The 26,760-nt window shown below is 43.6% G+C and overlaps 1 protein-coding gene across 2 annotated transcripts in view; it reads right to left on the bottom strand.

Moving 5' to 3' along the window:
* Positions 1-26,760, bottom strand: part of TPK1 (thiamin pyrophosphokinase 1) — a 305,692-nt gene that overhangs the window by 83,674 nt on the left and 195,258 nt on the right. For both annotated transcript variants that reach the window (XM_029063456.2, XM_029063455.2), the window contains exon 7: positions 22,211-22,357. In XM_029063456.2, the coding sequence (XP_028919289.1) occupies positions 22,211-22,357 (147 nt within the window). The remainder of the gene's footprint in view (positions 1-22,210; positions 22,358-26,760) is intronic.

Here is a 26,760-nt window from a genome sequence, read left to right on the forward strand (position 1 = left end):
ATACGATATGCTCCTGGGTTTCTGTTGGTTCTATGGAGCCATGAGTCTGAACAGAAACTAACATCATCACTGACTATTTACTGAAGGCACATAACAACTCAGATGCTCTATTTTAAAATAGGAGACATTACCTTGCCCTTTCCAAATTTTTCCTGCAAAAGCAGGCAGACTGGATGGATTTAGTGCCTGAGACTATAAAATGCCTTAATGTTTAATATTTGGATTACCTAATGTGACTTTTTTGCTTTCTAAAGTGTATTTACCATGGAGAGACAGTATTAGAGAAGCAGTGTAGCCAATTGGAAAGAACATCCCCCCTCACCAGCTCTCCAACTCCCCTCCTCCAAAATGGAACCACTTTTATCGTTAAGAAAAATTACATTTCTGTGCAATTCTAAAAATCCGATATCAGGTTTGGGCTGTTCAAGCCAAATCCCCATCTGACACCCCCTGGAAATCTGAGCGAAGAATCCTTAGGTACGTGCCATTCAATGACATCGATCCATTCTATAAGGCGCAGGTTAGATTCCTGATGTCTTCCTTCTCCTGAGTCCCGAGGCCTCTGAAATCAGTGTTGACTATCACAGATGAGACTTGTGTAGTACAAAGACAAATTAGAATTGATCCCTTAGAAACTCCTTACCACGGGCTTTTGGGCGCTCTATCGGCTCTCCCCTTCCCGCTTTACCTCACTAATCTACTACAGCCCGGCCTGCACTCTTTGCTTCCCTAACACCAACCTACTCACTGTACCTCAAACTCACTTGTCTCGGCACAAACTGCCCTCTCACACCTTTCCCGGGACTCTCTTCCTCTTCATGTCTGTCAAACCACCACTGTCCCCATCTTCAAAACCCAACTATAACCGTATCTCTTCCAAGAGGACTTTCTGTACTAACCCCTCATTCTGGTCTTGCCTAATGCTGTCTAGTCATTACGTCATCGTATTCATCTTCCTTTCTGTGTCACCTGTGTACTTAGGTCCGCACCTCTTAATAACTTTGACACTCAGCCCGCCCCCGGCACTGCAGCACTTATAATAACGATAACTACGGTATTTGTTAAGAGCTGTACGCCAGCCACTCTAAGCGCTGGGTGGATACAAGCAAATCAGGTTGGACACAGTCCCTGTCCCACATGGGGCTCACAGTTTTAGTCCCCATTATACTGATGAGGTAACTGAGGCACAGAAGCTAAGTGACATATGTATATACCTATATTCTGCTGCTTCCTCTATCTGTAATATACTTTACTGTCTGTTCCCCATTAGATTGCAAGCTCCTTGAGAGAGAGGATCAAGCCAAAAAAGTATACTGTATTATACAGTGCTCTGCACACAGTAAATACTCAAAAGTTCCATTAATTACATTTAACCCTTCTTTAAAGCCACCACTGTAGAACAGCCTAAGCACTTGGTCTGAAGGTTTATTACTATTGTTGATAATAACAACAGTAACAAAGCCCCTTAAGTGTTTAATGCTGGGGCATATCTGGATAGACTGGACCCAGTTTTTGTCCCACAGAGGGCTGACAGTCTAATAAGAAGGAGCGAGAACAGAGAGTTTATCCCTATTTTACAGCTGAGATAGCTGAGGCACAGAAAAGTTAAGCAGTTTTCCCAAGGTCACCCAGCAGACAAGTGTCAGAGTCAAGGCCAAAAATGGGATGTTCTGACTCCCAGCCTGGCGCTCTTTCCAATAGGCTGCCAAGACTGAGAAATTAAATAAAAAACAAACATTTGGCACACACAAAATCCCTCAGACCCAGTTCTGTCCAGGAACATCTGTTCACTGTGTTGGTTAGCGGTGCTTGCTGGGCTGGTTAGAGCCAACATATTGAATTCTTGCCCCTGACAAACTGCCATGACTGAGATCTGAATATGACACTTATTCTGATGGAAATAGGAAGTTGCAAAATGCAATGCTTCTCTTAGATTTCTCCTTTGAATGGGCAAAAAAATAAAAAAATGTAACAAATTTTCCCAGTTTAAGACCCTACGTTTTTCACATGGGGAAGACTGTGGAATGGAAAGTAGATCAACACAAGAGTTGAGAACATGGTGCAACTCAGTACAGGGATTTAAAAGATTGTGTATCCAATGAATAGAACCTCTAATCCTTAAATAAAGACAGAATTTTGTTTCAACAATAACTGCCACCTGATATGGAGGCTTTATCACACTAAGGTATCTTGTGAGCAATTTACAAAACAAAAAGAAGCCTCCAATTTAATAAAGCCTTCTGTAAGCAACCGAAAATCAGTTAAAGTGAATTTCCTTTGCAGGGGATGGGGCAGGGTGGTGAAGGGGAGGTCAAGAATAAAAAATTGTGAGGTTTTTTTTTTTTTCCCAACCGACAGCAACCAGTACATGTCGTCTCAACCATTGATCAGTTTCCTGTTGCTGTTGAGCTTACTCCCTATGACTGACTGCACGAGAAGCAGCGTGGGTCAGTGGAAAGAGCCCGGGTTTGGGAGTCAGAGGTCATGGGTTCGAATCCTGGCTCTGCCACTTGGCAGCTATGTGACTGTGGGCAAGTCACTTCACTTCTCTGGGCCTCAGTTCCCTCGTCTGTAAAATGGGGATTAACTGTGAGCCTCACGTGGGACAACCCGAGTACCCTGTATCTACCCCAGCGCTTAGAACAGTGCTCTGCACATAGTAAGCGCTTAACAAATACCAACATTATTATTACAACTCACTGGCACCCAGTCAAGCTTGGGTTAAATGTTTAGCATCCTTCAGAAGACTGTAAGCTCACTGTGGGCAGGGAAAGTGTCTACCAACTCTGCGGCATACTCTCCCAAGCACTTAGTACAGTGCTCTGCACACAGTAAGTGCTCAATAAATATGATTGATTGATTGATTGATTGATTAATAAGTTGCCTCAAAAGTCTTATAACTCTTTCTCGGCTGGCCGTTTGCCACCTATGACTCAGGGCCCAAGCAGTTAACAGGACGATAAGAAACCTGAGTTAGAACTAGGATCCACATTCACATAAGCACTGGAGTATGTGTACTTTTTGGGAGAGATTGCTGCGATTGCTGACGGGTTTCTGTCCACGAGACTATCTTTGAAAGAAAGCCCCTCCTCAAAATATGGCAGACGCATCTTCTAGCCCATCCCCACTGGCGGTAGCACTGTACTCCAAGACCCTCCAAGTAGTAATAATAATGATGATATTTGTTAAGCACTTACTATGTGCCAAGTACTGTTCTAAGCGCTGGGGTAGATACAAGCTAATCAGGTTGTCCCACATGGGGCTCACAATCTTAATCCCCATTTTACAGATGAAGGAACTGAGGCCCAGAGAAGTGAAGTGACTCACCCAAAGTCACACAGCTGACAAGGGGCGGAGTCGGAGCTTTCCACTAAGCCACGCTGCTTCTCTAATAATTATAACTATGGTATCTGTTAAGCGCTTACTATGTGCCGAGCACTGTTCTAAGCGCTGGGGAAGATCCAGGGTAATCAGACCGTCCCACGTGGGGCTCACATTTTTTAATCCCCATTTTTTACAGATGAGGTTACTGAGGCCCAGAGAAGTGAAGTGACTTGCCCAAGGTCACACAGCAGACAAGTGGTGGAGCCGGGATTAGAACCCATGACCTCTGACTCCCAAGCCCGGGCTCTTTCCATTAAGCCACGCTGCTTCTCTAGTAGTAATAATAGCGATAGGAGTGACCTACTATTATCAGGACTCACGTTGGATTCGTTTGGCCAGAACTAGAAGGATCTGTAGGGTAGAGCCAAGAAACGGAGGTCACTCATTACCCAATAATGTCCTCTGGCACAAGGCTAGTGTGGTTAAGGGGATGGGTCTGAATTCTAATTTTAATAGTAACAGCTGTGGAATGTGTAAAGCGTTTACTATGTGCCAAGCACTGTACTAAGCACAGGGGTAGATCCAAGGTATTCAGGCTGGACACAATCCCTGCCCCACATGGGGCTCTCAGTCTAAGAGGAAGTAGGATTTAAACCCTGTTTTACAGATGAGGTAACAAGTACACAGAAGAAGCGAAATGACCACGGCCTATCTCCGGGAAATGCTGCACGAAGACCAAGGACCCGCCTTGGCCACGCTCCAGGGTCAGAAACTGGGGCATGTCCCTCATGTTTCTGGGAACATTCTAAATCCCTCATTGTTCTGGGAGGGTTCTCCCTCAGGAATATCATCTGATTCCCACATCCCCTCCAAGAGGTCTTCTCTAAGCCCCCCTCTCCTCATCTCCGACTCCCTTCTGCATCATCCTGACTTGCTTCCTTTGTTCATACCCCCTCTCGGGCCCACGGTGCTTATGTACCGATCTGCAATTTATTTATATTAATGTCAGTCTACTCCCCCTCTAGACTGTAAGCTTGTAGTGGGCAGGGAAAGTGTCTGTTACTGGATTGTACTCCTCCAAGCACTTAGTTAAGTGCTCCGAACAGAAATACGATTGAATGAATGACAGTATGTTTCTGGATCCTGTGTGACACCAAATGGTATTACTAATGATGATAAGGAAGCAGCATGGCCTAGCGGATAGAGCAAGGGCCTGGGAATCAGACGGACCTGGGTTCTAATCCTGACTCTTGTCTGCTGTGTGACCCTGGGCAATTGACTTCACTTCTCTGTGCCTCAATTACATGAGCTGTAAAATGGGGATTAAAACCCTTAGCCCCACGTGGGACAGGGACTGTGTCCAACCTGATTAGCTTATATCTACCCAGCACAAAGAACAGTCCTTTAAGCATTTAACAAATATCATCATCGTATGATTATAAATGTTTTAAAATGGGTCTGGAAAATGCTGGACTTTGAGGTCTCCCAGATCCAAAAGAGCTACTCTTTTTGAAAAGTCTGTTCCTGGATCCAAATAATTCCTTGGGAACCAGCACATTTCAAATCTACTGGATATAAGGTGGGGAGAAGAAGTAAGCTTTCAAATAAAATGAAAAAACAAAAACAGAGTCTTGATAAAAGGCCTTCCTTTCCCTGAGAGCCCATTTTGCATATTCTGTCTCCTTATGCCTTCTAAAGGGGCACAAGGCAGCTAAATTTATCCTGTGCAATGTCCCCAGCTTTGCTATTCAGTCTTTAAAGTTAGGCTCCTCTTTGTGCCGATTACCCTGCTTGGGAGAACTTCTTGCTGGGTTTTTGAGAAGTCTCCTGGAATGCCAATCTGTTCCCCTTTCTCATTTTGTAAATCTAGTCACCCAATCTAAATCTAATTCAGAGGGTTGTTAATTGTACCACCCTGCCTGCTGCCACCACAGAACTTGGAAAAAAGGTGACCCCCCCCCCCCGAAGTTTCCCCCATTTCTTTCCCAACTTCCTACCTTCCACCCCCAGGCAAGGCTAATGTATTAAAAATAAATAAATGAATGAATAAAACAGTGAACGTTCGAGAATTCTGATAGTTTCCTGTCCTTGAGAAATATGCATCTGGCAAAGTCAGTCACCCAGTGGATATTTCGGCTTTCCGTCATTTTCTTTGTTGAGAGTCCCCGTTTTTCTGCTAAGTAACCAAACTCCATGCGGAGATCCTTCTACAATCAGCTCCCTGCAATTACTTTAAGTGAAAGCACTCTCCTCCATCAGATTCCTCCCTTCTTTCAGATTAGCTATTCATGCAAGGAGCCCCCATGCACTCCTCTCTGCAGTTATCCAAGGAGCTGCTCCACAGTTAATCCCTGACAAACAGAAGTGAAAAACACCACGTGAATAGCTCGATTCACTTTCATAGCTAAATAAACAATGAAAATGGCTTCTCCACAAAGAGAAAGCATGGTAGCTGATGGACATTTTGCTTTCTGGAGTGGTGGGTGACTGCGTTTTTCTGCTGGTACTAACGATATTCATGAGATATGGTCCTTTACCTCAGGAAAACCTTTCTTTAAAAATCACTGTTTGCTTTAAAAAAAAAATAAAATAAATCAGCCTAACTAGCTGTTCTTACAGAGGGATTTAAAGTTCCAGATAAAGTTAGAATATACATCTTATACTGATGTGACAAACATGAAATAATCTCATTTTAGACCATAAGCGTGACACTCTGTTACCTCCACCCTTCGATAAAAGCATCCTAGCAGGTTCTCCGGAAGTTCATGCAAGGGGTAGGTCTCCAAAGTCAAAACAAAATGGATGGCGGAGAACTGAGCTAAAACAGAAAATTCAGCTGGAATATTCTCTCCGTTAGGATTTCCCACTTTGCTTTAGTTGCAGAGGAGTGGCCAATGATTGTGGAAGGAGCAGCGGAGCACTCTTCTAGAACTTGTCTCAATTTTTTGTCAAATAAAAGGAAAATTTCAAGGGGGCTTCTGTGATCTCAGCAGTGGCATCGCATTGTCCGTAGTAAAGTGTAGCAGAGGGACCTGAAAGATGTACTATATTTATATCGTTGCACGCACGCATGGAGCAGTGTCCTGACCGACCCTGAACTGGTACCTCCAAGCTCACACTGACCATCCAGCCGTGGATCATAAAAGAGCCTCCAAATAGCAAGGGGAATCAATGTCAGGCTCCGGGAGAATGAAGACCCCTGCACTGAGCTCTGAAACAACACAGCTGCAGGGGAGGAGCTGTTAAATTTATTTGCATTTATTTACCAGTCACTACAATCGATTACTTTGTCAAAATGTCTTTTTCAGGGAGCAGATCTCCTTATTCTAAAGACGACAAAACTTTCTTTCAATCTCAAGGGCTATTCAGCAGAGAGCTGGGAAAGCAGTGTGGCCTGATGCTTAGAACATGGGTCTAGGAGTCAGAAGGACCTGGGTTAATAATAATAATAATAATGATATTTGTTAAGCGCTTATTATGTGTCGAGCACTGTTCTAAGCACTGGGCTAGATACAAGGTAATTACGTTGTCCCACATGGGGCTACCAGTCTTAATCCCCATTTTACAGATGAGGTAACTGAGGCACAGAGAAGTTAAGTGGCTTGCCCGAGGTCACACAGCAGACGAGTGACAGAGCCGGGATTAGAACCCACGTCCTCTGACTCCCCAGCTCTTGCTCTTGCCACTAGGCTATGCTGTTCTAATCCCTGCTCTGCCACTTGTCTGCGGTATGACCTAGGGCAAGTCACTTCACCTCTCTGGGCCTCAGTTACCTCATCTGTAAAATGGGGCCTAAGACTGAGAGCCCCCTGTGGGCCATGGACTGTTTCCAACCTGATTATCTTGTATCTATGCCAATGCTTAGAACGGTGCCTGGCACACAGTAAGCACTTAACAAATACCATAAAAAAGAAACCACAGCTGCAAGAAGAGATTTTCTAACCCACTTCATTGGTCTCCAAGATCAGGGTAGCAGGACAAAACAGGTTAACACTAGCTTTATAGACAGGAAATCATCATCAGTGGTATTTATTGAGTGCTCACTATGGGCAGAGCACTGTACTAAGCACTGTGGACAGCATATTCAACACAGAGGCTTTAGAACATCTATCTAGGCATTTGACTACTTCAGGTGCTTCAAAATACTGAAGAATGTAGGAGGAAGAGAAGAGATTTCATTCAGATAGACATTAATATAAATATATATATACAGAAGTGCTATGGGGCTGAGGGTGGGGTGAATGCCAGATTCCCAAAGAGCCCAGATTCAAGTGCACAGATGACACCGAAGCGAGAAGGAGCAGGGGAAGAGAGAGCTTAATCAGGGAAGGCTCCTTGGAGGAGATATGACCTTAATAAGGTTTTGAAGGTGGGGAAAGAAGTGGTCTGGTATATATGGAGGGGGAGGGAGTTCCAGGCCAGTGGGAGGACATGGGCAAGGGGTCGGTGATGAGATACGCGTGGATCAGTGGAAAGAGCCCGGGCTTGGGAGTCAGAGGTCATGGGTTTGAATCCCGGCTCTGCCACTTGTCAGCTGTGTGACTGTGGGCAAGTCACTTCACTTCTCCGTGACTCAGTGGCCTCATCTGCAAAATGGGGCTTAACTGTGAGCCTCACGTGGGACGACCTGATTACCCTGTATCTACCCCAGCGCTCAGAACAGTGCTCTGCACACAGTAAGCGCTTAACAAATACCAACATTATTATTATATGGCCAGGAGGGCCTTGGCCATAAGAGAAGAGATTCCGTTGGTGGCTCTCCTGCTGTATTTGGGGTCCTATAGGGATGCTTGACTGCTTGGCAGCACCTTCAATTTCAAAGCAAGTAAGAGCTTGGGTGGCCACATTCACTTCTACATCACATTTGCAATCCTCCCTACTTCAAACGAATAGAGCAAGCATTAACAAGGTTTTTGGTAGTTGGAGGGGGTAAAAATCACAGTGCATTACCCTTGCATCACGGACATTTTCCCAAGTAGAACTCGCAAACGTGGTTCTTTTGCCGGTTTAGTGTTCTGTGATTTGGAAATGATAAAACTGAAGGTCAAACAAATTTGCTTTGTCAGTTTTCACCTAAGATGGTTCTCCTGGAACAAAGAGCTAGCTGCCTAAAGCCTGTTCAGTTTGCTCCAGTTTGTTTTTAAAGTGCTCAATCATTCCACATTATCTTTTCCCCCGTTCTGAATCATTTTACTTGTGGATCTGGCCTCTTTCCCTGCTCCCCCAACCCCCTCTTTCTTTTTCACTCCCTCACCTCCTCCCCCACCCCCCTTCATTAGCTTGTGAATCCTCTTTGGATCAGGGTCCAAGTTTGAATTAATATCCATGCCTCCTTCCCAGCAGTCACTACAGCGCTTAGCCCATTGTAATCGCTTTATAAATATCACTGATGACGGCCCCCAAACTCAAGATTCTTTTCTGTAGCTTTTATACTGAAAATGATTACTTTTGAACAAGATTAAGCACACTTGAAAGTTAGTTTAACATTTAAGAAAATAAACAGGCAGGAATAATAATAGCAGTCCATCCACTATCTAAAGGTTAGTCAGACCCAGCTAATTTAGAGACCCATTCATGCAAATTTGCTTTCCTCTGACTGCTTTGCAATCTACCACCCTATGGTGCCAGATGCGCCAGGGCAGCTTATTTTATTTGCTGTTTCTCTTCTATTTTTCTGCACTTCTAATTTTGGGGGGAAACCATGAAGCTGTTATTTTTAGGCTCCTGAGAGCCATTTAAGGTATTCAAAGCCTCTCGCGGATGGAAAGGATAAGGAATCTCAACAAAGCCAAACTGCCATTTGACAAGGTAAGGTCATGCCTCTCTGAGTCTATTCAGAGCTCTGGCTTGGCTTTCCGTTCTTTGAAGATTGCTCCCCGATACCCAGCCTTTCTGAAATCGCGGCAACCGGCAGCTCCCTTATCCTTTAGTCAGGTTTTTGGACAACTGAGAACACCTGTTTCCAGACCCACACATTTCAAACAGTGTACTTCCATTGCTTTGTTCTGGAACTTACAAAAACAAAATGCTCAGGGTCACTTCCCCACCACCTTCGGGGACTCTATCCTTTAAACAACTGTAGGAAAATTGGCTTTGAGATTATGCCAAAACATAGCTCAGTTACTGATTACCACTGGAATTCATTGCCTTCTCCAGTTTTGCCACAACCATACTCAAGTCAACACATAAAAGTGCAAGAAAACAGTGCCTATACTGGCTGGGCTCATATTCTGTAGGCTCAAAAGTGCCCTTGGGCATGTCATTTAACGTCCCTGTGCCTCATTTGCTTCATCCACAAAATGGAGATTCAATATTTGTTCTTCCTTCTCAGACTGTACCCTCCTTGTGGGCAGAGACTAGATCCAAACCTGATTATCTTGTATTTACCCCAGCACTTAGTTCGGGGTAAGCACTTAGTTCATTAAGTGCTTAATGAATACCATAATGATTATTAACTTCGGCCTGGAAAAGTCAACGGCTTCAGTGTAAATTCCAGTTCTGCCCATGGATTTAAAGGATGCCCTAGGGGCAGTCTGTTTTCCAACTGTCAATGGGGGCAATAGTGTATTGTCTTGATAGAGATCAATTGATAATAATAATAATGATGATGGCACTTGTTAAGCGCTTACTACGTGCCAAGCACTGTTCTAAGCACTGGGGTAGATACAGGGTAATCAGGTTGTCCCTCGTGGGGCTCATAGTCTTAATCCCCTTTTTACAGTTGAGGTTACAGGCCCAGAGAAGTGAAGTGTCTTGCCCAAAGTCACACAGCTGCCAAGTGGCAGAGCCAGGATTAGAACCCACGACCTCTGACTCCCAAATCTATGCTCTCGCAACTAAGCCACGTATCTATTGAGCTCTTACTATGTGCAGAGCGCTGTGCTGTTTGGGCTGCTCACAAAGAGCTTGCAAACTAGAGCGAGCCTGGATGTTGAAAATAAAAACACCAAAGTTGTCCGATTACTTAGGACTTGGGGCAGATCAGCTGAAAACCAGACTGTATCGCATACAATCTCAAGACTGGCCACCCTAATATGAAACATAGAAATGTAATCATTTGTGGACAATAAGGTGAACTAGCACCTGACAAGCAAAATTACATCCCTATCACAGAGCACTATGGGAGAAAAATCTATAGGTTCCCATACTGCGTACCCCCAACAAAGTTAAAGAGCTGGGACCAGGAGGGAAAAGAAATGATGGATTATGACCCCAAACTGACAAGTCACTTCAAACGGCTCGTGCGAAAGAAGTTGCATTTGGAATTACCCAGCTCAACCTTTGATTCCTGTCGCCAAGAAACTGATCTATGTTCAAAGAATTTCCAGCCAACATTTGATTTTTTTTTCCTTTTCTTTTTTGGTAATTTGCTAAATGCTGAAGTAGATACAGAATAATCAGGTTGGACATAGTTCCTGTCCTAGCTGGAGCACACAATCTTAATCCCCATTTTACAGATGAGACAACTGAGGCACCGAGAAATGAAGACACAGAAATGAAGAGAAATGAAGAGACTCTGTTCTGCCCAGAGTCGCAGAACAGACAAGTGGCAGAGCCGGGATTAGAGCACAGGTCCTTCTGACTTCCAGGCCCATGCTTTATCCACTAGGCCACACTGCTTCTCATGCTGTTTTTTTTCCTGAGAACAACAGAAAGAGTTCCCTGACTTCTTAGTAATACACAATGGTAGTCAAGCCTTGTATTTCTCCTATTCATTCTTTCTTGCACACATAAACAGTAGTGTGATTATGTCGAAGAAACTTGAAAACTCTTTTCAAAATCACTTTCGTCTTTATGTAAGTACATTACGGTCCATAATGAAAATTCTGAAACTAGTATATTACTGAATAGAAATGCTTCCTTTCTGCGATGGCATATTTCATGGTTTTTATAGATACATATTGGTTCTCTCCGGCTTCTTACAGGATCATTCCTCCTGCCAACCAAGGGAACAGTCTTGATTTAGAGTGGCATTCGGTGATTTACCTATAGGCAAATGTCTGCAATGCCCAAGTTACTTCACAATTCTGTACATTACAGTCTGGGCACAATATGAAAAACAGCAAGAGAAATCTTGCACATGTTTACTCCGATTGAGTTATTGTCACTTTAAGGGTCTCCGTAAGCTCTGTCTCTATAGAGTTTACATTTCCAACCTTACAGCCTGGGCTGTGGGTGAGATTTGGTTAGGCTGGTACATAACCTCCTTCGGATAAATTGCCAGTCCGCAGTACGTCACTGATTCTGAGAGTTCATCATCAACATCTGTACGTCTCCCTGTTGAGGGTTGCTTCTAGAGCACAGTCAGGCTACAGGAGTTCCTGTATTAGTAGTTAGAGAACTGTGTGTGACGTTCCTCAGCCTATATTGAAAGCCTTTCCCAGACGCTTGGAATTGCAGTCTGACACTAGTTTCTGGATTCCTTAAAGCATCCTCAAGCAAGACGGTGTAGAGAGGCCGAAGAACCCGGGGGTTTAATACATAGCCCAGCTTTACTCAGTCACTGATGGGAAAGGATCACGCAAAGACCCTGCTATTTGGAAGTGGCCAGCCAGACCACATGGAATAACTTTGGATGTCACTAAATTTTTAAATTTCACAGGACAAAGATTTTTGGCTGAATACCAATCCATTTAGAATATAGAGAATATGTGCAGGTGAAGCAGTGTCTCTCTCTAGCCGGCAATTTGAGGGAAAAAAGACGGTTCCAACCCAAGTTTGGGTGTCTTTCCTGTTTTTTAAAAGGGAATCTGTTAAGCGCTTACTATGTCCCAGGCACTGTATTTAGGGTTGGGGAAGCAGTGTGGCATAGTAACTTGAACACGGGTCTGGGAGTCAGAAGGACCTGGATACTAATCCCGGCTCTGCCATTTGTCTGCCACTTCACTTCTCCGTGCCTCAGTTACCTCATCTGTAAAATGGGGATTCAGACTGTGAGCTCCATGTGGGACAAGGACTGTGTCCGACCCAATTTGCTTGTACCCACCCCAGCGCTTATGCCCGGCACATAGTAAGCACTTAATACAATTTTTATTATTATTATTCATCCAGATTAACAGGTTGGACACAGTCCTTGCCCCACATGGAGCTCACCGTCTTAATCCCCATTTTACAGATTAGCTAACTGAGGCACAGAGCAGTTATTTCATATCATTCAATCAATCACGTGTGCAGAGCACTGTACTAAGCACTTGGGAGACTGCAATATAATAACAGACACATTCCCTGCCAACAATGAGCTTACAGTCTAGAGGGGGAGACATATTAATATAAAGAAATATTATAGATATGTACATAAGTGCTGGGAGTGGGGATGAATAAAGGGAACGTGTAAGGGCAATGCAGATGGGAGTGGGAGAAGAGGGAAGGAGGGCTCAGACAAGGAAGGCCTCTCTGAGGAGAGGGGCCGTCAGTGAGGCTTTGAAAGAGGGGAGAGTAACTGTCTGTCAGATCTGAGGGAGGGTGGGCATTCTAGGTCGGACACAGGACGTGGGCGAGGAGTCGGCGGCGAGACAGACGGGATCGAGGTACAGTGAGATGGTTAGCATTAGAAGAGCATAGTGTGCGGGTTGGGTCGTAGTAAAAAAAAATAAATGGTGGTATTTGTTAAGCGCTTGCTATGTGCAAAGCACTGTTCTAAGCGCAGGGGGAAACAAGGTGATCAGGTTGTCCCACGTGGGGCTCACAGTTCTAATCCCCATTTGACAGATGAGGTAACTGAGGCACAGAGAAGTTAAGTGACTTGCCCAAAGTCACACAGCTGGCAGGTGGCGGAGTCAGAATTTGAACCCATGAATTCTGAATCCCAAGCCAGGGCTCTTTCCATTGTACCATGCTGCTTCTCATAGTAGTAGGAGTAGTAGTAGGAGGAGGAGGAGGAGGAGAGAAGTATGAGGTAGGAGGGGGCAAGGTAACAAGTTAAGTGACTTGCCCAAGGTCACACAGCAGAAAAGTGCCAGAACCAGGATTAGAATCCAGGTCCTCTAATTCCCAGACCCACGCTCTATCCACTAGGACAACTCTGTTTCTTGCGGGGAAAGCGGTACTGAAATGCCACAGGGGAAACTCAAGAAACACTTCAGATGTCACCCTTTATCCCAGAGGTCTACAGTTGCTTGTCAACCAAATTTAACCATTATTACTAAGGGCATCTTTCATGAGGTCTAACCAAACATTTCTATTTGTAGTGAAAAGGTAAATATCCCAAGAAACAAATATAACCATTTTAATATGTGACCCTGCAGGAGATTAATTTACACAGTCTTCCACTTTCATCACCGTTATTACTCAGCTCGTGGAAACCACGGTCGATCTCCAGGAGCAATTGGTGTATTTCTGTGCTACCTGATTCGGGAGCGAGTCGTGGTAATTCCTCATTTTGAGCCTTTCCTTTTCCTTCGTTGGCTGCAGTGTAATCTAGCCTCGCTGGTGGAAGCTGCCCACACAGAAACTCTCATTTCTGCCAATCTTTGGCCCAAAGGCTCATTCAATTTCCCTGCTGGGGACTTTCAAATAACCTCACAGTTCATTGATGTCACACTGGGAACCTTTTGTTTTCAATCAGACGAAGATGCCCAAACAAACCCTCAATTGAACTGAGGCTACGTGACAGAATGTGCTTGTGCCCTGGCCACCCAGTGCTCCTGGAAGAATAGTGAGGGATTTGAGGGGGACAGTGGGCCCCCACAATTCTATTCGTGGTAGTGGAATTTGACTGTGTAAATTATGGTGCCAGGAGAGCTCAGACTAATGCTGATTTAGTTTTTTCCTATTGTTTTACCTACGCACAGCTCTGTTTTATGGATTACAGTGAGTCACTGAAACTGATTCTCGGTCACACATGCCTGCGAATGAAAGATCAACATTCAAATATTTTTTTTTTAATAGTTTCCTCTGAGATTGGATTTGATAGTTCATGTGTCTCTGCAAAGAACCCCTGAGGAATCACCTGAGGCTCTTGTTGATGAGCCACGGTCTCCCGAAACCTCTCCCAGCATAGGGCTTTGTCGAGGTCAAGGTCCTTGCATGCCACATGATCTGGTTGTCTCCCCCTTCCTTCCCCTGGCACTCGGTTGTCAGGAGGAGTAATCCGAATGCTTGGCTCAATGGATCTCAGAACTGACCCTGAGTGATCAAGGTGGAGCAGTAGATGGGTTACTACTAAAGTAAGGGACTCCAGGAAGCCTGGTCCAAGTCATCACTTTAACTCACCTATTGACAGCACTTATTACTGACACTGTTTTATGGTGCTTGTTGAGCATTCGCTATGTGTCCAACACCGTTCTAAGCACTGGGATAGGTACAAGTCATTGAGGTTGGACACAGTGCCTGTCCCACATGGGGCTCACAATCTTGAGTATGAGGATTAAGTGCTCCAGGCCTGAAAAAGATCTCTGAAAGGCCCAAGATGAAACTAATAGGTCTGAACTTCTTAACGTTGGCTTTGCTTTTGCACTTCCAATTTATTTTCTTCTTCAGGCTCAGCTACTCAGGCCTCACTCTTTGGCATTATTCTCACCGTTGTCACCGTCAATCAGTGATATTTACTGAGTGCTTACCGTGTGCAGAGCACTGTACTGAATGCTCGGGAGAGGACGATATAACAGAATCGGTAGATATGTTCCCTGCCCACAAAGAGCTCACGGAGCACCTAAAGGATTAGGTTTATAGATCACAAATAAACAGCAATGTATATCTAAGTACCAAGGCGGCTACTGGGGTGGCATGGCCTGAAAGGTTGGAGATTAGTCAGGGAATCACTCTTGGATTAGAATTTTTAGAGGGGCTTTAGAGGTGAGAGGGGCATGCTTCACTCAACGGTATGTCCCGAGCCTTCCAAATGCAGAGCACTGTGCTAAGGACTTGGGAGAGTTCAACGAAGTAAACACCCCAGTCCCTGCTCTTGAGGAATTTTCAATCTAATGAGGGACACTGGCAGATATAAAAAAAACATGCAGTGGGAACAAGAGGCACAGATAGATACAAATGCTAATACCAAGGGCATGTACAAATGAATAAATGTAAAAATGAGGGAATAAATAAACCGGGGTGTACAAATTGATGTTTCCGTATGTGCTCACGACAGCTGCTAAGGTAACAAGGTGAGGGGCAGTGAAATTAGCTGATGGCGAATGCCTTCTGGAGGAGGTATATTTCAGGAGGGATCTGAAGATGGGGAAGGCTGATATCTGGTGGATTTGAAGGGGAGGGTGTTAAGGCAAGGGGAAAGGTGTGAGCAAAGGGTGGGAGACAGGAAAGTTGATAGTGATGTAAAAGATGAGGTGGGAGGAATGGAGAGTGAGAGCCAAGAAGAAATTGGTGAAGAGAACAAATATGACAGGAGAGAGGATGTGGAGACCTTGGGAGCTAATGGCCAGAAGTGTCTGATTTTGAGAGAAATGAATAGGCATCGGAGGATTCTAAGAAATGGAGAGGTGAAATACAATCTGGACAGCACAGTGCGTTTTTGATTAAAGGGGACATAGGGTCGTATCAGAGAGAATGGTGAGAAGGTGGATGCAAGTCTAGTAAGGAGAGGACAGGAGCTTGACCTAAAGCATTGGTTGTGAGTGGGAAGTCAGAAGGACCTGGGTTCTAATTCTGACTTCCACTTAATAATAATTCTGGTATTTGTTACTATGTGACAGGCACTGTACTAAGCACTGGGGGTGAGGAAACTAGCAAATGGGATTGGACACAGTCCCTGTTTCTCATCGGGTTCACAGTTTTAATCCCCATTTGTACAGAGAGGTAACCGAAGCCCAGATAAGTGAAGTGACTTGCTCAGGGTCACACAGAAGACAAGTGGCGGATTAGAACCCATGACCTTCCGACTCCCAGGCCTGTGCTTTATCCCCTAGGCTGCTGTGACCTCAAAAAATACCATTGATTTTCTCCTTACTTTCAACACTTAGTACAGTGACTGGCACACAGTAAGCGCTTAACAAATGCTACGATTATCATCTCCCACCACACTCTTCTTGGGCTCTCCCTGCAAGTCAAAGATACTAGCTTGTCAACCCCTGCACATGAAACACCTCCACACATCCTCTTATTTTCCAACCAAACCTTGGCCTTCCCCCTCCTGTCAATCTCTGCTTAATACTCACCTCTTCCATAAAGCCACCCAGTCAAACCCCACCTGGCTCCATTAAAACAACTCCACATCACGTTACCTAATACAAGTCAATATTTCTGTCCAGCTAAAACTGGCTGTGTACGTCCTTGGGCGTAATAGGCTGAAAACAACCCAAGATCAGGGGAGATATATTCTCCTTATAATTCCCCCCACGCTATTTGACTGCCCCAGACAAAAAACTAGTATTAGAATAAAATTCAGGGTCTCCGATGCTCGAGGTCACATTTCAAATTCCACTCCTACCAAGAACTTCACAATGGGATTTTGCTTACTTTAGTCAGGTCTGTTTGTGCATTTCTTTCACATTCAGTATTAAAAAAAATATATAAGTAAAACTGTGTGGAAAAAACGTTACTAAAATATTAGAATGTGCTTCCAAAGGAAGTCAGAGGAGTCCTAGAACGCTGCAGCAGTAACATCTACTTTCAAGTAGCGATTCTAGGCTCCTACACCACAACACCAGAACCAGGCGTGGGGAACAGTGCACTTGGTTCGGTATAATGTAAAAGGCATGCCTCATTAACTCTTGGACATCTTCTCATTTCTTGGTCATAAATCCTATTACCTTGTATTACAAACTGCCATAAAACTCACAGATAAAAGATAATTTATGCTCAGTGTACAGAAGCTAATGTTTCTGCACTCCTGAGAAGCACAATAGCAGAAAATGAGAAAGTATGTATGTGAAACCTTAAGTCATCCATACTGTGCATGGACAGCATGATAAACATGACTCTAAGGGCCTCACGTTCTCCAGCCAGCGGAGAGCCTAATGGTAACTGACATTAGTAAAAATCTCAAGCATAAAATGTCTGGACTATGAAATAAAATCTCCACCTCATAAAGGGTGATTACTCCTTATTAAGAAGGGTTTCTCAGCAGTAAAAAGATGATCACTGTTCAAAGGAGATATTAAGAAATCTATTTTTAAATTGCACTTAAAATGTCACACCGTAAGCTGCTTCAGAACAAATGTTACCTGATGTTCTTCTCCCCCATACGCATGATGTCATTTTGTGCTATAGTAAAGGGAATATGCCATATCAGAAACATGAAAATAAGTTTGAGAGCCCGTTGTTGGGTAGGGATTGTCTCTATCTGTTGCCAAATTGCACTTTCCAAGCACTTAGTAGAGTGCTGCACATAGTAAGCGCTCATTAAATACGATCAAATGAATGAATTACCTCTCACTGAAAAGTCTCCCATTTTTCTCAAATTTCAACTGTGCTTAAAATTCCCCAGGGTGAGCTCCTCTCTAAATCCAAAGGGAAGATTATTAAAATTGGACACAGGGAAGTGGTTCAAAAAAAGGAGATGTAGGAAGGTGACAAGTCCGTGCTCAAAAAAAGCACACGTTCCTTTTCCGGAGGAAGTTTCTTTTCTGGTCAACTTGATGAATTTCCATGCTCCAGAATATCAGATACATTCTGGTCACTTTGTCCACTGGGAAAATTAGCCTTTGGCTCATTGTGGGAATCAATTGTACTTACTGAGCGCTTATGGTGCACAGAACACTGAATTAGCACTTGGGAGAGTACAATTTAACAGTCCGTTGACACATTCCCTGTCCACAGTGATCTTACAATCTAGAAGGGGAGACAAACAAGATGAATATAAATAAATTATGGATACGTAAATAAGTGCTGTGGGTCGGGGTAGGGGAAGAAGAAAAAAGGAAGTAAGTTGGGGTGATTCAGAAGAGAGTGGAAGAAAAGGAAGAGAGGGCTCTGTCAGGAAACGTCTACTTGAGGAGATGAGCCTTCAATAAGGCTTTGAAGGTGAGGAGAGTAAATGTCTTTAGGATTTGAAGGAGGGCATTTCAGGCCAGAGCGCTTACTATGTGCAGAGTACTGTACAGAGAAGTTATGTGACTTGCCCAAGGTCGCACAGCAGACAAGTGGTGGAGCCGGGTTTAGAATCCAGCTCCTTCCGACTCCCAGGCCCGTGCTCTATCCACTAGGCCATGCTGCTTCCCTGACTTGCTTCCTTTAGTCATCACCCATCCCCGCCCCACACTAGTTGTGTACATATCTGTAATTTACTTATTTATATTAATGTCTGCCCCCCCCCGCCCCAGACTCTACGCTTGTAGTGGGTAGGGAATGGGTCTGTTATATTGTTATACTGTAGTCTCCCAAGCGCTTAGTACAGCACTCAGTAGATACTTCAGGAGGCCTTCCCAGACTGAGCCCTCCCTTTCCCTCTTCCCCTCCTCTCCCCCCACAGCACTTGAGTATATTTGTATATATTACTCTATTTTATTAATGATGTATATATAGCTATGATTCCATTAATCTATTTTGATGGTACTGATACCTGACTACTTGTTTTGCTGTCTGTCTCCCCATTAAATACCGTGAGCCCGTTGTTGGGCAGGGATTGTCTCTATCTGTTGCCGAACCGTACATTCCAAGCGCCTAGTACAGTGCTCTGCATACAGTAAGCGCTCAGTTAATATGATTGAATGAATGAATGAATACTATTGGCTGGCTTACTGACTCTGTACTTGACTCTGGAAAGACCGCTGATAATTCTCTGGTCTCTACGCAAAGAGGCCTTAGAAGAAAGATTTTTCTCCCCCTGACTACGAGCAGAATAACATAACCCAAGTACACTGGTACCTATTCGCTGCTTCCCAATAGTGCTCATTTCTTTGGAAGTAATTTTAAGATGCTCTCTATGTCCCATATTCCCCAGATTAATCACAGATACCTCAAAGGACAAACCAACACCGAGCTTCAAGACCAACAGAATCACACATTTTAAGAAAGAGACACTGGATTATTCCACTAATTGATTATGTTGATAGATATTTTTGTTTGGCTAACTCTCAAGAATTTCTGGCTTTGGGCCTAGAAAATTATGTTCATTCAGATGTAAAAACAAACAAGCATTTTCCATCAATTTCCTATCTCCAGCACACACAGCACTCTTGACAGCAAGCCTAACATGAGGAGCGCAGAATATACACAAGACAATTTTTAGGCCACTGCGCGCACTCCTCCTCTGACTGTGAGATAAAGGTACCGCTGCAGGGGCTGAGTTAGTTTCAAGCACCGCCTGACAATGATATATGGTTTAGGTTTCTTCTGTGACAGAAATCCCACTGAATCTCAAGTAGGTCTCATTAATGGAAAAGTGTACTGTAGAGCAAAATGGGTACCTTGAAAGAAATAAGGCTCAGGCCGTGGAAACTAGCCACATTAATTGAAAGCAAAAGCAGCGTGGGCTCCTCTTACACAAATCTTTGCAGTGGCATCTTTTCCTGGTCTTATAACAATAATAAAAATTCACTAATTTTGTGAAGCACTTTTGTTTGTCCACAATAACTTGTTCACATTCATTATCTCGCTTTATCCTCTATAGATTCTGTGAAGTAGGAAGGGGCAGGTATTAGCGTCTCCATTTTACAGGTAAAAAAACTGAGGCCCAGAGACCTAGGTCATATAGCAGGCCAGGGGTAGAATTGGGCCTACTCTTCTCCATAAGATGGTTTTAAAAAAACAAGAGCTAGAGCCTGGGTCTGATGAGTAAAGAAAACTGAAAATAGCTACATTTGTTTCCATCTCTGAAGTGTGAATTATACAGAGAAAGAAAAGAGGGAGGAATTGCTGCTCTAGGTATGTCCTTTAGGGACCACAGAAACAATGACTGCCATTTGCATCGGCAACTGTTGGAGAATAGCTGAATAGCAGCCTTCAATACCAATTCTTGTGGGGCGATTTAAGCAGACACCGAATTAACCCCTTAATCATTTCATTATCCTTATCTTCCCATTTTTTCCAATCTTTAAAAGCCATTTTGAATCCTGGCCAGCAATGTTCTTTTCCAAGAGTAAGGGACCAAATTTAACAATTGAAACTAGTCTTTCAGTACATTTGCTTAATCCTAATTCTACTAAAACTTGCTCCTCAGGGTCCACATTTTATGACCTCGCACCAACCCACTGGCAGAATTGCATCTTTTCTCTCAGAAAAATAGAATAAACCCCAAACTCTTCTGCTAAAGAACTTTATATGCAAATTTCTTCTAAGCAAGTTTCCTCAGTGATTTTCTTTTCTTCTCTGGGGCCCTCTCAGATCAACACACTTAAAATCTCTTTTCTTCCCTTATGATTGCGATATATATATATATATATATATATATATATATATGGAGAGAGAGAGAGAGAGAGAAATATGATATTTCTATATAGACATCTATGTGCACATACGCATTCCAAACCCTTCCCAAAGTGAGATAAGATGATTAAAAACTGAATATAAATGAAAATATTACTATTGCTTCCTATTTCCAGATTGACAATGGAATGGACCCTATAGATTTGAGTGGTAACACTGCTAATAGATGGGACTGTAGTAATTTTTCCTGGATCCTGAACAGCCTCTGAATGGTAGGGCAATAAAGTACAGTATAACGGTCTATCAACAAGTTTTCATTTCAGGGTAGTAGGCATGGTTTGAAGTTGGAATAGAAATCCTCTAAAAAGGAAGAAAGATAACATCTTAGAGAAAAGAGAATGACTGCTAATGTTTTTCTTTTTACAATAATGAGCTGAGGAAGAAGCATAAATACAAAAAGAATTACATTTTTTTTTAAAAGGCATTAAGTTTCTCCAAATAGCTCAGCACTTCATAATGAACAAGCTGCCACCAAACCCAAGGTTTGGTGGACATTTAATTAGCAAAGAAGCTCAGCTTATACTGTGTAATGGAGAACTGATGACTTTCATAGCTTCTGGCATTTTCTTAATTTGACAAATAGTTGAATGAATTCAACACGAGTAGCTACTTCCAGGGGGAAACTCGATTTTACTGATTTCAGTGAAATGTTCTCCAATGTCCCAAAGTGAATTTGTTTTGGAACAGGATGTCCATAGTGATTTGCCGATCGTCCTATGAGTGAAAAATGATCTGACCTTATGTTAGCACTAGTCAAGCCAAGAGGGAAAACTCCAATATCCCCACCTTGACAGTTTTTCTGTTCTTCTTAGCCCTCCACTGAATAATTATAGCAATTCTACCAACCATACTGGGTTTTTTTTGAGCATTGGAACTTTCCAATTACTATAAACTCTGAGTTTCTCAAGATAAAGTGGGGCCCAAGGATAGAAGCAAAAGTACCTAGCACAGAATTGCAAGAAAGACAAAAGAAAAGTTTAGCTTTTCTCCTCAACGGAAGCAAAATATTACTTATGAAAACAAGAAATGTCTAAGAGGAAAAGTGTGGAATTGCAAAAACAAAATATTTCATGTAAGTTCTTCACCAAATCAAATCTAGTTTCCAAATATAATAAATAGAAGCATTAGTAATGTGTGGGAATTCTGTCCAAAGTATTTGTTGAGCTTGCCATTTTCTATCATTAGCATCTAATGTACATATCTACCTAAAATACACAGATGCTAAATTAAGCTCATTGGATATTTAATTAGAAGGTGGATTTTTTTTTTCTGAACATCAAAAGCACACTTTTACAGACAATAGTGTGGGCCTTCTCTATTTAACATTTTAAACTTTGAAGTTTTGGGGGATTTTGTTGTAAAATTCTGGCTGTAATAGCCAAAAGGTCAGCTAGATTCAATCACTCATATTTACCGACTGCTTATGGTGTGCAGGGCGCTGTATTAAGCACATGGGAGAGTACAACACAACATTATAAGGTTACATTCTTTTCCCCAAGATTTCCCCCAACACCCTATTGATTCTGTTGCTATCTGTGACTTTGTGTTGGGTCTGGCTTTCACTTACTGGCTGAAGCAGGTAGACGAGGGAGTCTTCTTGGATCACTACAATAGGCAATGAGGTGAGGCTGGTCGCATGAAAGAGGGTCTCCACGGAAGCCATAATCTGGTCAAAACGTCCTCCAAGTCCGCCCAATGTCACAATCATATCAACCTGAACGAAAAGAAGAAAAAAGATCCGATTCAAATCAATGACATGATCAATCAAGTGTATTTATTGAGCACTTGCTGTGTGCCCAGCAGTACACCTATTCCCTGTCCACAAGGAGCTTCCTTGATAATTATTAAACCATGCCATTTAAGTGCATACAAGACTATAAATGTCCAAACATTTGTAACGAGAGTGACAAGATATTACTAACAGAGACTTTCTCTGGACAGCTGAAGTAGCAGTTGTTATAAAATTTAAAGATTGGCTTCCTTCCTCTAAGGGAGTCAATATTTCTCTGCATTTTAAAATTTTATTTTATGGTATTAAGTGCTTTAGTATCTGCCAGGCACTAAACTGGGGTAGTCCAAACTAATCAGATTGGACACAGTCCCACTTTCCCACCTGGGGTTTACAGTCTTCATCCCCATTTTACAGGTGAGGTAACTGAGGCACAGTGAAGTTAAGTGACTTGCCCAAGGTCTCACAGCAGATAAGTGGCAGAGCTGGGATTAGAACTCAGGTCCTTCTGACTCCCAGGCCCACGGTCTATCTACTTGGCCATGTTGCTTTTTGGATCCCATGCATTTATTGCTTGTGCATTTAACTGATGTTCTCCTGTGGGATTTGGCCAATAGATATATGTACAATTTAAAGCCATACTGTTGGGAACATGTCTAGCAACTCTGTTACGTTATATTCTCCTAAGCTCTCAGCACAGTGCTCTGTGCACAGTAAGCACTCAAATACGATTCACTGATTAATAGTGTCATAAATGAGGTTGAAAACCAAGGTCGGCTAGCAGGGTGGCTTAGTAGAAAGAGCACAGACTTGGGAGTCAGAGGACGCAGGTTCTAATCCCGAATCTGCTGCTTGACTGCTCTGTGACCTTGGGCAAGCCATTTCACTTCTCTGTGTTTCAGTTATCTCATCTGTAAAATGGAGATTAAGACTGGGAGCCTCATGAGGGACAACCTGATTACCCTACCCCAAGTCTAAAAACAGTGTAGGGCACATAGGAAGCACTTAACAAATACCATCATTATTATTAGGTGAAGACACAAAGTGGAAATGTCAGGGGGCTTTAGTCTATCAGGAGACTGAGCAGATTTATGTGGGAAGTGTCTGTCAGGTAGAAGGAAATTGTTGGGGGCTTCTGTGAAGTCTGCAGCTCCCTCAAACACAGGCTCCCTCATTTTCTCCCCTCCTTCTTTGCTTCACCACGCAAAATCCCACCAGAGAGCACTTCTGGATCCTGAGACGCACATTAGCACCCCAAATGCCCACCTAAAATCGTTGGGTCTTTCCCAAGGGTTCTGGGGCCTGGGTCGGGGGAGAGCCTTAGCCTTTCTCTGCAGGATCTTCCAGAGGTGCCTGCCTGGGTCAATAGCTCCTGGAAGATCTTTCGGATCTTACTCCTTGTTGCTGCCTCCTCCGAGCCACCCCACCTGTTAATAGGGCCTCATCTCCATGCTTTGAGCTAGATAGCTTTAGCTGGTTAGGGTGAACCGACCAATGCTCATCTCCTCATCTTCTTTTACATCTTCTCCATATACACACACACCAGTCCAGAGTAATCATAATTATGGTACTTGTTAAGCACTTACCGTGTCCCAAGCACTGTTCTAAGTGCTGAGGTGGATACAAGTTAATCAACTTGGACACAGTCCCTGTCTCACACTGGGTTCACACTCTTAATCCCCATTTTTTACAGATGAGGTACCTGAGGCACTGAGAATTTAAATGACTTGCCCAAGGTCACAGCAGACAAGTGGTGGAACCAGGATTAGAACCCACGACCTTCTGGATCCCAGGCCCTTGGTCTACCCACTCCACCATGCTGCTCTCATCAGTAAAAATAAATAAAATTCCTAGCCATTGGTAGAGGTTCTTGGAGTGCCGGGGATGGGACATCCAGCTTTCAGCACTCCCAAAATACGGAATGACAACTTCAAGAGCTGAATACATGCAGCTTCAGCGATGAGGCAAACAGAGGTTAGTAAGTGGGCCAGTTTTAACACCTACTAAACAGTAGTCAAGCCCAGACCATGGACAAGACGGGGCTCTATGCTCCTGTGACCATTTAGAGCCATCTGGTTCCAGAACCAGCTTTATGGAGTTTTAGTCTACAAGCTGAGAATGCACCAAGTTTTACTTAACCCAAGAGCTGCATATAAGGAGTAACCTGTATAGCTCTAATGCCACATTAATAACATTAGCTTCTATTTTTACTCACAAATACAGGGCTTTATGATTCCACGCTTACTCGTTTGCACACTTGCTAATCCTCTCTTTAGCTAAAACGACCCCCCCGTCCCCCTCATGCCTTCTGCAGAATTCTTTATGAAGTTGGTAAAAACAAGCTGCAAATGAGGTGAAAAATTTCCAGGACTGTGGAAAAGTATTTTTGAAATGTTGATAAAGAAATATAATGAATGGTAGGTGACATTTCTCTCGATTGTTTCGGCTGTCCGATGCTTTAGGAAAAAAAATTAAAGCTACAGTCTTTAGCTCAATTGAGATTGCTTTTTATCAGCGGGGATGTTGTTAAAATATGCTACCTGTGTCAGGCCTCAGCAGTCCTGGTTTTAACGACTTTGAATAGAGAACTATGATTGTTCACAATAAAAACTACAGCCCAAATCGCCAAGTGAGGATTACTGACCTGCCAGCCTCCTGTCTCTCCCCTCCTCGGTCTGTAGTTCACTCTGCTGCCTGGTTCATTTTCCAAAAAAAAAAAACCACACCAAAAAAACCAAACTGTGATTTACTATGCGCCAAGCACTGTGCTATAATATAAGCAGGTGACAGTCCTTATCCTGCTCAGGCCTCACAGTCAAAGAGGGGAGAGAGAACAGGTATTGAACCTCCATTTTACAGAAGAGGAAACAAGCACAAACAAGGTAAGTTACTTGCCCAAGGATATGTAGAAGGCTAGTGGCAGATCTGGGATTAAAGCCTAGATGTTCTGAATCCCAAACCCATGGCCTTTCCACTAGGCCATGCTCAGGCCAGTTTATTTGGGCTCCTACTGGCTCTGATTACTTCCCTAGTTTTACTCTGGATTTTCTTTTAACTGCAGCCAAGTGGTCCTAGGAAAGGTGGGAAGTTCTTTGCACTTGAATACACTCTGATCAATTCGGGCCCAAGGGCAACAGAGTCATCTCCACAGACCACGCTTCTGGTAAGGCAAGACTTTTATCCACATAGTTAAGTGATCCCAACTGGAAAAGAATAAATTGGAATTTCACTCAATGCGCTTTTCATAGCAAGGGTGGGTATCAATTTAGCACGTCAAGGAAGAGTTTGCAGGATCGAGGGTACAGGATCTTTCTATGAAAGCCAGAAGGAAAGACTGCCGCATTAAGTGGGGGTGGGGCACAGTCTGCAAGGGCTAGATGGTAGTCACTGTGACTCTGCCCCACAACCCACAGATACCCCAGTATTGCCGGGAATGAATTCAGACACAAAAAGAAAGTGGCACAAATTAAGCACAGCCAAACTTCTTGCAATCATTGGAGCCTCTAAAGGCAACCAATCCACCACCAAAGAGGAGATTTCAGTCTGTGACTCTCACCCTGCTCCCCTCCTAACGTGTCAGTCTTTTTCTTTGTTTTATGATATTGTTAAGCGTTTACTACGTGCCAGGCACTGTACTAAGCACAGGGGTAGATAGAAGCTAATCAGATTAGACATAGTCCCTGCCCCACTCGGGGCTCAGTCTTAATCCTCATTTTACAGAAGAGGGAACTGAGGCAGAGAGAAGTGAAGTGACTGTCCAAGGTCACACACCAGGCAGGGATTAGAATCCTGATCCTTCTGACTCCCAAGCCTGTGCTCTATTAGACCACTCGGCTTAAGAGAAGCAGGGTGGCTCAGTGGAAAGAGCCACGGCTGTGGAGTCAGAGGTCATGGGTTTGACTTCCGGCTCTGCCACTTGTCAGCTGTGTGACTGTGGGCGCGTCACTCAACTTCTCTGTGCCTCAGTTACCTCATCTGTAAAATGGGGATTAACTGTGAGCCTCACGTGGGACGACCTGATGATCCTGTATCTCCCCCAGCGCTTAGAACAGTGCTCTCCACATAGTAAGCGCTTAACAAATACCAACATTATTATTCTCATCCTGTTTCTGAGCACATGCAGGCCCTATTGATCCCTTTTACCAACAAAGCCCTGAGGCTTGCTGCCCAGGAGAGAAATTCCCTAATCTCTATGCCATCAAGTGTTAAGGGGGAGGACACAATGGCAAGAAGGACTTGCCAATCTTTTGAATGTTGGGAAGGTCATGGCTCAGGCCAATGCTTTGACTTTTTTGACTGTTCAATTTAGCCGCAGGGAGCTTGAAACCCTGAAGCAGTAGCCACAGTACCCAGCCGGTTCTTATACCATTTAGCTTCGTTTTTATCTT

Source organism: Ornithorhynchus anatinus, chromosome 4, assembly GCF_004115215.2.
Source record: "Ornithorhynchus anatinus isolate Pmale09 chromosome 4, mOrnAna1.pri.v4, whole genome shotgun sequence".
In the NCBI taxonomy this organism is placed as follows: Eukaryota; Metazoa; Chordata; class Mammalia; order Monotremata; family Ornithorhynchidae; genus Ornithorhynchus; species Ornithorhynchus anatinus.